This window comes from Corvus moneduloides, chromosome 3 (assembly GCF_009650955.1).
Source record: "Corvus moneduloides isolate bCorMon1 chromosome 3, bCorMon1.pri, whole genome shotgun sequence".
NCBI lineage: Eukaryota > Metazoa > Chordata > Aves > Passeriformes > Corvidae > Corvus > Corvus moneduloides.
The window spans coordinates 5,251,498-5,263,601 of NC_045478.1; the positions used below are offsets into that span (position 1 = coordinate 5,251,498).

The 12,104-nt window shown below is 37.6% G+C and overlaps 1 protein-coding gene across 4 annotated transcripts in view; it reads right to left on the reverse strand.

The window, feature by feature from the left end:
- Window positions 1-12,104, reverse strand: part of SUPT3H (SPT3 homolog, SAGA and STAGA complex component) — a 259,239-nt gene that overhangs the window by 44,719 nt on the left and 202,416 nt on the right. For all 4 annotated transcript variants that reach the window (XM_032103965.1, XM_032103962.1, XM_032103963.1 and 1 more), the window contains exons 7-11: window positions 10,803-10,878; window positions 8,019-8,131; window positions 7,221-7,328; window positions 6,558-6,746; window positions 3,939-4,049 (exon numbers count right to left, since the gene is read on the reverse strand). In XM_032103965.1, coding sequence (XP_031959856.1) covers window positions 3,939-4,049; window positions 6,558-6,746; window positions 7,221-7,328; window positions 8,019-8,131; window positions 10,803-10,878 — 597 coding nt within the window. The remainder of the gene's footprint in view (window positions 1-3,938; window positions 4,050-6,557; window positions 6,747-7,220; window positions 7,329-8,018; window positions 8,132-10,802; window positions 10,879-12,104) is intronic.

A 12,104-nucleotide genomic window follows, 5' to 3' on the forward strand; every position in this document is an offset into this window, starting at 1 on the left:
AATTTGATTGTGAAACTATGATTACCCCGTACATGTAACCTACTGAAGTCCACATGGGCTACTTGCATTTATTATTTAAGAACCTCGAAGAGTATAGGCAGAGCTCTATATGGCCCAAATAATCCAAATCTCTGCCAAATCACATTCCCTGGTTGTTACATGTTCTTTGTGCAGGGAATGTCACAAGCAGTACTATAAACACAGGTTTGTAAATATTCATTGTTTTATGCTGCATAGGCACTTTTATGAGACTGAAATATTTAACAAGAGAAGGTTTAGACTAGCAAGCCTTTTCATACTGAAATGCCTGGGAGGCTGAAGGAACATTCTCCCCAAAACATAAATACTGAAAGAAATGTTGGTTATACCCCTGTTCATTCAATACACCCCATTTACACATGCACAGGCTGCTGAATAATGGTCACTGTCTGCCACGAGCCTGTGCAGGATTACAATTTACATTTGTGAACTCAAGTTCTCTTAACCAAACATCTAAAGCGTTTCATTTCAGAGCTGGCATAAACTAAAGACGAAGAATCTGCTTTGGAAACATTTCCTTGTTTTCACCTATGGTCTTCCACTGTTGTAGCTGACCACTTTGCTTTTCACTTCAGGGAAAAGGATCTCAGCTGTCCTTTTTGCTAAAGCTCTACTCGTGGTCACAAGTACTACTTAAAAACTGTTCATGCACCACTAACAACTGCTCCTATCAAGATTTCAGGTAAGCACTGTATCTTGCTCACAGAATAAATACTCTTAAAGAATTATTTGTTACCCCAACTGTCTGAAATACAATCAATTCCAATAACTTAAAATAATTTCTCCAAAGACATTGTCAAGACTGGGTATCATTTTCACTATGCACTTCCTTAAATTAAATGCACACAGAAATAGACACAGGTACAGCACATGGAATTGCATTATCCTATATGATGGAGAGTTCCATACTTCGCATTCCCGTCTTGCAAAATTACATGATGCTGTTGTTTAATATTTCTCTGATTTTTGAAAGTCTAGACCATGCTTTAAAGTAGGAAACACTGAGCACGATCCAATACTATTAATAGAAAACATTTGGACAAAACATATGTCTAAACTACCTTAGACATGATACAATGCAGAAGAATCCAGAGTACACTTGCTGCTTTCCATTGTGGCTTGCACTTGGAGACAAAACCTAAATGCTCTAATTATGTTAGTCATTTTGACATAGCTATTAAAGTCAAAATAAATGCAAACGGATCATTTTCACTGGTTTAATGTTAGTTCTCATTTACCATATGATTATAAAACTTTTAAAGTGTTGTTTCCGTCCAAACCAACATCCATCAAATGCTGCTAATGAATAAATTGTATAGCTTAACTCTTTTTCCAAAACCAACTCCTTAGAAACACTTATCACCAAATCAGAAGGGAGTGACAATCATGATGAAACAGCAAAAAAGGGAAAGATGTGAAAAAAAGTACTGTTCGTGCTTTACAAACACATATTTACTATCTTAAGAAAACAAAAGTATATGTATTTTCTTAAAAATAAAATTCTCCTATATTTTCTTTTTACACAGAAATTAAGTCTAAATTCTCTGTATGGGACTGAGGTATTCAGTAGCATGAAGCTTTTTCACTCCTCAACTCTGTCTTTTTAAAAAAGTGGCTTTCCATAAGAACTGCTGGGATGCAATGGGCAGCTGTCTTTCCACATCACCCATCCTTGTGTAGCAAAACACAACTGTTAAATTTAATTTTTCCAGTTAGAAAACCCATCCCCTGGTGATTTGGATTCAGATATGAACTTTCTGAACGCAGCAGGCCCTTGACAGCTGCCAGTCTGTTGGTTATTACACTGATCCATAAAAATAGCCCTTTTAGTTGCTTCAAAGAGTTCAGGGAAGGGTTTAGATCCTTCTGATACAATTTCCCCTCAGACACTGCAGAGAGCAGCTCAGACTTCTGATGTTATACCAAGGTTTTGCACTGCCTACATAGGCTGTGTCACACAGTTCATGCTGCTGAGATCTGAGGAAATGGCTATGCCTGATTACATAAAAATCTGCAGTAGTTCTGCTAATCCATTTCCTCAGGTTTGGTTACACACATGCCACCAGACCTGGCCATCATTAAATTCTATTTGTTGTGGAAGTCTGTATTAATGCAGATTGCAGAGGGTACTCAGTGCTCCATCCACATTTGTGCCAAATTAAGACACAGAGGTCCTGGTTGCTGCATGGACAGTTGTCATCGCCAGGTCCCTCCCCAAAACTGACAATGAGGGCACTCACAGGGGAAAGGACCTAAATGCAGACTCTGCAATACCTCTCAAAATACTTTTCCTGAGCTTTCTCATTAAGAGCAGAATTGTATTACAGCTCTACAACATCTGTAGGCATCCAGAAGCTGACCCAAGATTCCCTCTTATTCTTGGCTTGTTCAGGGGGAGCAAGATCTGCTTCTCTCATCAACCACGTTGACTGTAGGTAATGTTAACAAATTAAATTGTTCAGTTGCACTGTTTGGGAAGTTCACGAGAGTGGAGGACATAAAAAAATCCCCAACCCAACCCAGAGTATTTTATTATACCTTGTGGTTGAAGAAAAAAATTGAACTTTGGTTAATAATTGGTCAAACCACTTTTAGTGAGGGTCAGGGAAGGAAGATTCACCTTTCTGCAGCTATTTATGTGAGCTCTTTACTTTTTTAAAATAAGATTAAATACATTCTGTGCTTTCAGAAGCTATTTCCATATTCTTAGCTACATCTCTTAGCAAACTTCTGCTAAAGACATTTTTCTGTTTGGGACTGGAAATTCTATCCAACACTTTACATGATATTAATCTAGCATTTTTGAGTGGCAGAAGAGAAAGGTGAAGTAAAGTAAATTGTAAAGACAATTCATTGCAATTGTGTATTGACTATCATTAATAAATCAATCTTCACTGCCATCTATAAAAGCACTGATTAGTTTTGGCACTAGGAAAATTATAACTTCACATACATATTTGCTCTTATTTTCTCTTGTTCCTTGCTTCTGAAGTCCCACTATTTCCTTTACATTTATGGCTGTCATATACTTCTGTACCACTTTTATGTAGATGAATTCATCCAAATTCAGAATAAATTTCCTTTCCTAAAATCTCTCAGAAACCAGAAAATTTCTTCCTGATTTTTTGGAGCTGAGATCCTGTTTGGTGGATTTTGTTTGGTTTTTCCTATAATGATTTCTTTGACAGTTATTATTTTCTAAATGCAGATATTCTGAGGTAAGCAGGATTTATGCCACGCAGAACAGCAGATGAGAAGAAATTGACCCCAATTTATGACACTGGAGATGGACTGCTTTCACATTTTCATCAGCTGAGAAAATTAAATAAAGAATTTGCTTGGCTGCTCTGAACAATGGGTTTGCAATTTGCATAGAAAAAATGATGGCAAAACCTCAGAACCCATCAGTGTTTTACCACAAGCTCAGTTCTATTACATTTCAGTGGAGGTTCAAAGTTGTCTAAAAAAACCATTCTCTTCTTTCCCCAACCATAAATGTGTCACTTGAGAGTTCAACTTCCAATAGGAGCAGTATCTGACACACAACTAATTTTAGAATATAAAGTGCTCTTCACCATATTGGAATACATATAATTTAAAATAACTGTAAACCTAAACTTTGGAAAAACAGAAAATTCAAGCACTAACAAAAAAGCATAATTTGTAATTGAAAGAAAATAATATTTAAAAGGAAAAAAACTTTTTTTTTTTTGTCTTTCCAAAAAGAGACAGAAATTACTAAGTTTTATTTCCCAAGAGAATTATGCCACTTTTATAAAGAAAATTACAGTCACCACAAATTGCTCTCAACAATTCCAAAGCTTCTTCATTTGACCACTTGAAAATCAGAGTTCTTTAAGATTATAAATATAACTTTTTATAACTCTGTTATTACGTACTGTGAATGGGGAAAGGGGGCCAATCTTGTGGCCATAGCGTCGAATGGCCTCTCTGATGTGGCTGGGCTGGATGGCATCACTTTGAGCCTCCATCCCACAGGCTGCAGTGCTCTGCAACAGAAAAACACATAAATTGTTACTAAATCAAAAACACACAACAGACCTACAGTGCATAAAGTATGAAAATAAACCTTTATAAAATGGACCTTTTTTTTTTTCCTGAGGATACACATCATTGCTGCCACACACTACATCAGAGAAAAAAAGCTATTAACAAATTAAAGAGGACTGTTACATGAACTTTGCTTAAGAGACCCAAAGAACACCATGTTAGTCCTCTTAAATATTTCACCTAGTGCTGCTCTATGTTGCAATTGAAAAGAGAAGAAAATTTTCAAACTAAAATGAAAGGGTCATATAAGTCATACTGCAATAACCACAGAAACTATTTTTAAAACATTTCAGGCTCTTATTATGATGTCAAGGGGTGGGAAAAATATTGAACAAGCACCCGAAGTGGAAAGCAATTTGACACCAAAATCACCAATGAGTAATATCAAATTGAAATTTGAAGCTGAAACGTGACATAACAGTGTTAGAAGGATAAAAAAAAAAAAAAAAAAAAAAAAAAAAAAAATTACTTCAAACTGGAAAGTTTTAAAATTTCAAATGACTTTTTGGATTCTGGACCCTAAATGGGTAAAAATAAGAATTCGCTGCTACTGGCACACTGATTGTACAATAATTTTCCAGCGATTTTAAAAGACAAAGTTACTCTTTGCTCCTTGCTAGCCAACCTGAAATGTTGGTTTAGGCTCCACCTAGACACACCTAGACATAGCTGCTTGCCAGAATTCAGATGACTTATCTAATGATGGCTGCTTGGCAATAAATTCATGCAAATTGTATTAGTGACTGCACTGAGAAGGAGAAAAAACTTTAATTATACACTGAAGTTTAATGTACACACATACACAGCCCCCTCATACATTCACATCATATCCTAATGCTCTCAAACTTGGGATATTTTTTACAAAATGTTTTATTTTCAAGAGCGCTGAGTCCACTGGAGCCTATGAGTACACACAGAATTATTCATAACATGATGGCAGATTTTTCCTCTGCTGATTGACATCAATAAAGGGAATATGAAACTCGAATATTTTCTGCTGGACTGGGCCTTCATGGCCTAAAAATAGTATTTTTCACCAAGTTAACTTGTTTGTCTCAATGCCTCAGTTTTATGCAGTAGATACCTAAGAAAATTGAATAAGTCATAGTAACATTTCATTAAAACTCTGCATTTTTTGGAATATAATTATTTTCAAGGGCATTTAGTCAAACGCTAAGAACTTAAAATAAACTCGGGGCACCAGTAAAATATAATGTATCAAAAACTACATCTCCAGCTAAATTTCTGTTCCTAGGAATTGCAATGAAAATCAGCCACAAGAACAAAATATAATCAAATATAACTTAAAAAAAGAAGAGGGAAAAGCAGAAGTCTTTCCAGGATTTACTAAAAGCTTTCTAACCAGAGTATAAGAAGGACGGGAGGAAGTTGAACACTTCAGGACTATCCACAGCACTTACGACACCAGAAGAAGAAAATACATCTTTTTCTACCTTATCACTGTAGAAATCACTGGTTTTACCCTGAAAAGTATTTTTTAATAACAAAACACATGATAAAATCCCAAGTCACTCCATTGCTTTTCAGCAAAATGAGCACTGCCATCACATTTCTTCAAAACAGCCCCAAGTGACCAGCACAGGCCTTCCTATCCAGTTTATTTAATCACACTGATTTCTCTTGTGGGTTTTAGGTACATATATCCCTCTCAGATAGAACACCAAGACTCTGCAACAGCAAACAAGAATTGTAACATTTATATTCCGCACTCTGAATATGAGACATCCCTGTTTTATGCAGTTAACAAATATTTAGCTTGAATGGAACCAACTGGTATAAAAATAAAGCAAGTCAGGCAAAGTTGTTAAAGGCAAGGGCCGCAGCCACCTAAGGTTGCTGGGATCAGGAGAATCACAAGCACCTCTTTGCCTATTTTGCTTATGTTTTGCCCCTTAAAATCTGTGCTTGCTGCCCCTGTCAGAGAAGGGGATGATGACTTCGGGTGGTGGCTATTGCTGTGCCTGTAGAGGAGCAAGTTATCTTAGAAGGAGCAGTTATCACTTTAACAAAATTCAGTTTGCAGACATTATTTGGAAAATTTTGCCTAATTCTGATAGAAAAAAATATCAAACCACACATTTGGCCCTACAATAAAAATGGCCATTAATGTATGATATAGGTTAAAATGAATATTTAAGATGAGACACATTATTTACTGTGAGGGTGGGCAGGCCCTGGCACAGGGTGCCCAGAGAAGCTGTCGCTGCCCCATCCCTGGAAATGTCCCAAGGCCAGCTTGGATGGGGCTTGGAGCAACCTGGGATAGTGGAAGGTGTCCCTGCCCAGGGCAGGGGCTTGGAACAAGATGATCTTTAAGGTCCCTTCCAGCCCAAATCATTCTGTGATTCTATGATGATTTCCTGAGGATGTTGTTTTAGTTTCTTTCTTTTTCCATTTTTTTTCTGCCAGGATTGTGCCCCAAATACCTTTTTTCTTCTCCTTTGTTTGGATTTAGTGGAGTCCTGTCCAATTCCACCGTTCCCCAAGGCTCCTGAGGGGGTTTTGCCAAGGTGTTGCTGCCCTGCTGATGCTGGGGGGGTGGGTGTAGGGGGTGGTGTGTTCTCAGGGGAGTCAAGACTGGTCTTCACACCCGTAGATTGCCCTAAGAGATGTGGCTGTAAAAGCAAGATGTCAAACAGCCATAATATAATCAAGTCACAAATAAACCCCACCCCAATTATTTCCTTCTCAGATTTCCTGTTGGAAGAGATGCAACACAGAATTTGGTTTTCTCATTCTAGAAGTTACTATAATACCTGCACAATATCAATGCATGCAACACAGCACTTAGTGCACTTGCCACTTTTGAAAGCTTTAATCTCCAAATCTGCAATACAGCCTTGAATACAGAGAGAAGGAATTTTCACCCAAGAAAAGAGGATTTTTATTTAATTCTAAAGATGCTGCTAAGAATTTAATATCCAGAACTATAATTTAATGTCTTTCTATCTAAATACATAATTTCAAAGTTCATAAACTCCATAACAGAAGTCTGTATCAACACCACAGTCAATAATGTCTACTTTGGAAGAAAATACATGTCAAAGCAAAACATAAAATGCATTAATATGTGAAAAAGCAAGTTTTACCTCAGTAGAGTTGTGGTACTGTATGAAGGTGGCAGATATGGCATGACTGAATGGATCACCAGCTTTGGGAGCCATGTCCTGTTTAACCAAAAGAGCCAAGTCCACCAGCTGGAGGGGCAAAACAGGTGGGGTTACTGACATGGTACTAAAAATGTCACTGTAATAATGGGAGAGTGAGGGTTGTGGGTTGAGGCAGAATATTCTTAGTGTTTCTCAGATAAAATAAAATTAATCACACATTTCAACCTCAAGAGCCTTTCTTTTCCACTTCTGTAAATACATGGAGCAATCTATCTACCCAAGAGGGCTTGGCTTGGCACTAAGGTAACATTTTGTTTTCCAGGAAATCCTTCTTTCTAATCCAGTTGTGCAATGGGATTGAATGAGCCTCACTGCACTGCCAAAGGTCACATAGCAAAGTGTGTGGTTTCAGCTTGGACTTGAAAAAGGTTCATGCTGGACTCCCCCTCTCTTCTGCAGCCATTATAAAACATTTCTATTTGTGTATGAGATGGATGAACACAGTACAGCACACATCTATCACACAGCAAATTGAAAGGCAGACTGGATTTTTGAGCTGGTCTAGCAGAAGGTGTCCCTGCCCATGGCTGAGGGTTGGAACTGGAGGAGCCTTAAGGCCCCTTCCAACCCAAACCACTCTGACTCCATGAATCCAGTTAGCTTGGGGAGCTGAATGAGTGACTGCAGTTTTGAAGGGGTTTACAACCCAGTCCCCGAGGCTGAAGTACCTCCAAGAGTAATTAATTAATTTTCATCAGAGTTCAATCAGTCCCTTACCTGGGCCACAGTCTCATATGCTAAATATGCCAAAATCTCCATTGCAACTGCATTTGGCTTTATTTCCATACTGCTACAGTCCAACCAGTCACGGAACTTGGATGCTTTCTTTGCTGTCAGTTAAAACCATAAGGGGAAAAGGAAAAGTTAATGACAGGTAGGCCAAAATAATCCATATTTTTGGGTTGCAGAAATACTGCCAAAGTGAACCAATTAGCGTGAGTGTGATTTCATTGGCCAAAGAAGGAATTACCAAAATGGAACCAGTGGGAAAAGACTGTTATTTCATACATTTTGGAGACACATAAGTACATGGAATAAATAGAAAAAACACAAGTTAATCAACGATACAGGAGATTACAGAATAAGGAAGGGTCAACCTCAGAGGAGTGTGGACAGGACAAACCTGGTTTAGAATATATTACTGTAAAATAAATAAAATTATTTCATCACATCTCTGATGAATGAGAAAAAGCACTAAAAGAAATCAACACAAATATGAGTTCAGATAAAACTGATATAATTGTATTAACAACAGCAAAGACAAATGAAGGACAGAAGAACTTGGAAGTCCTGGTGTTAACCTTACAGGGCTGAAGTGCTCACAAGTGAGCCAAAATTATTTGTAGAACAGTGTTTTTTAAGTGTGCTTTGGATATAAAGAAATAAGGATAGATGAATAGTCAACATTCATACAAGAACTTCACACTGGTAATGGTGAGATCAGTTCAGAAAAAGGGCAGAAAAAATATGGGACAATGAAATGTAATATTTCCTTAGAGAGTAAAAGGAGGGCAAAGAGGATGATCTTACTTAGATCAGTGGTGGACAAGATGACCACAGAAGTCTGTGGACAGAAAGGAGCTCTTAAGGCTCTTAATGAGGGCTGTTTGTGAGACAGAACAACCAAAATGAACACAAGGTGGGAAAATCATCTGAAATAAACAGATGCAACTCCTTCAAAAAGAGTTTTCAATCAAGATTAAAAAGCTACAGACAAGTCAGGTGTTAAACAAAAAAGAGGTCAAAATAATGGTTATTTTTATTTACAAGGGAATGAGAAGGCAACAATGCATCACTAAAGAAAGAAAAAGAAACAAACAAAAGAACCGAAAGAAGTATGAGAAGCGTGAAGGTCACAAAATGATCACAAAATGTTCCCTAGAATTTAGATTTACGGTTCTGTAGTACTTGATCCTTTGAGGGACCTTTTCTTTTGCCTGTCTTTAAAAGTGCAGAAATATCTGGAACTGTGATTATTAATATATATATTTTTAAACAGGTTTCTTGAAGTCTCTTCCAGGTTTATTCTCTTGTGACACAGTTTTTATGGGCTTATATTACAGTAATATACTTCTTTAAACACAGTAATACACAGTAATACAATCATTTCTTACTGGAATAAATAAGTAAAAAATAGCCTAGTGTTAGTTTTGAACAAATGTTCTGCATGGCCTTTAGTAGGTTCTGTCTAATTGAGCTCATTTTGTGCAATTGAATTTGTGCCCAAGTCTCTCTTGGTACTATTTTATAACCACTGTAATTCTCTTGTTCTTTAATGACATTAAATGTCAGTGAAAAAGAACCATATAGACATGGTCATTTAAAAACACTGTGAAAATAGCACTGAGATATTTTTATAGATCACAATCTCCTGGTCAGCAACATTCAATTTTATTTTGTAAATTTGAGATTTTTATTTGTTCTGTCTCCAGATGGCAATTTTGGGGTTTTAAAAATGACTTTATCACAAACCTCTCATTTCCTGAAGTCACCCTAATCTGAAGTATCATTTTCTAATGGCTCACAGATGTGTGATGCCAAATTATAACTAAACATAAAAAACATATTGAATTAGGAAAAGAAATGCTTACAAAACATGTTTTCCTACATTTGCTGACATTTGCTGATGGAGAACAGTATCTCAAACGTGTCATTTATTTGCCATAAATGAGTCACTCTTTCTTTGAATTTAAAAGGAAGAACAAGATAAGGTCTCTCCTTTAAAGACATCACTGTGTTCAAGTCTGTGTTGTAGAATCATGTGCTGTTTTGTCATGATTTTTACTGGCTCCTTCACCTCCCTTTCTCTGACATTTGACCTAAAACCTTAGTCATCACTTAACCGCTTCTGTAATGATGTTTTGCTACATGATCAAGCCCATTAATTTACAGCTCATTATAGTTGTGGCCCACAAGTACTTCTAGTAAGTTGGTTTTCAGTGCTAGTAAAGCCCTAATTCTGTCATCATGTTATTAGTGTTGGAATGGCGTATACTGATGAACTTGGCTAATGGTGAATAAATTCCACAGCAGGAGCTTACAGCTTAAAATAGAAAAGACTCTTTAGTAAGTTCTTTGTGTCTCTGCGGATCGGGAAATAGAAGCAAAACTTGCTGCTCTTCTCTAATTTTAGATGAATTCCAGAAAACCTGCAGCCATGAAACTTTGCTAGTGTGCCGACTTTAGCACCACCACGACAGACTTCAGGCAAGTGTGGTTTTAATCCATTAACTCCTCACTAGATCTATCTTTGCAGTCGTCCCCACCAGCTCAGCATTTGAGCACAGAGAAAGCTTGGTAAATAGTCAAATAAAATACTCTGCCTGATGGCCTGAAACTGTGCTAAATTAACTGTTCCCAGGAGTTACACAAAGAATTTAAAGTTTTATTATTGCAGATGAAACAAAAGTGCTTTCAAAAAACATGAGGTTCTGGTGTGCTCTCTATTACATGAAATAATAATCAAACATCTTAATACAGTGCAGCCATTATAATACTTACAAAAACTCAATTGCCGACTTTCACAGAATTCTGCATACTGGACCGAGTCCATGGTTCGTGTTTGTCTTTCTGCTCTCTGACAAAAGAGTAAAAGTACATGATGTACCTTATTCCAACAAGACTGCATTCCACAACAGAAATTATAGCACCAAAGCGCCCTCGCCACAACCTTGAAGCAACCCTCCCAAATTAAACATGCATTGAACAAGTCAAGATGCAGAAATATAAACCACAGATGGGTTATTAGTCTTGTGACTTAAATTTCCCAGAGGAGAGTGTCAATTCCTATTTTCCAAACCTGCCTGCATGATGCTCACCCAGCCCAGTGGTGAGGGCTGAGAGGAGAGTGGTGCTGAGCACTGCTGCCCTGACCGAGGTGCACATTTAAATTGAAGCATATGAGTACTGTGCCTGTGTTTACAGATGACCATACAAGTCAAATGTTCTCTTGGACTGAGGCCAACACATTCTGCACCAAGCAGAACTGAACCTGTGTGTCTAAGCTGTGAAATTAATAAACTCCATCACACCGATGTGTCATACAGAGAGAGGCATTGAAGTGCCCCTTCTCACGCTCAATACACAGTAATAAGTAAGTGGTACATCTGTCTGTTTCTTTGTTTTTTCATTGTTAACTTATGCTTGCACTTTTATACTTCTGAACACCTCAGTAAAAGAAAGGAAATTAGATTGAATTAGAGCTTGTGGGAGAAAAAATATCTTCAAATGTTCACTACTGCATTTAAGACTATATTTCACACGGAGTCCAGTGCCAACCAAAAAAAACGAATCTCAAAAGAGACAAGTTATGAAACCACAAACACTATGCACACCCTCCCCTCCACATACACAGGATGCTGTAATTGAATCATGATTGAAGCAGCACTGAAGTCCATGGTTAGGTCTGAGCAGGTGCTTGAGCTCTGTTTACTTCAGCAGAGCAGGGGTGATTTTCACAAGGTAAAGATAACGGTCTCCACAAGATATTAAATCCTTCACATAACAGAGGCAGGAAGCAGTAGTCAGATTAAAAAGAATGATTGTCCCTGTCAGAAGCAGACAGCTTAGTCCAATCTCTCAATCGAGCAGATTGTTCTAAACAACAAGGAAAGGAATAGAAGTGTCTTCCAAACTGTAATCCAATGAATAAATCATCACACCTGAACTATCACTACAGCTACAAAGTGGTGCCCGGAGTGGCTGATGGCACCAAGACCGTGCTTGTGCACTGAGTCCATGCAGCTCAAGAAACCATCCACAAAGAATGTAAAGCACAGGTGTGCTCACACCAAGGACAAAAAT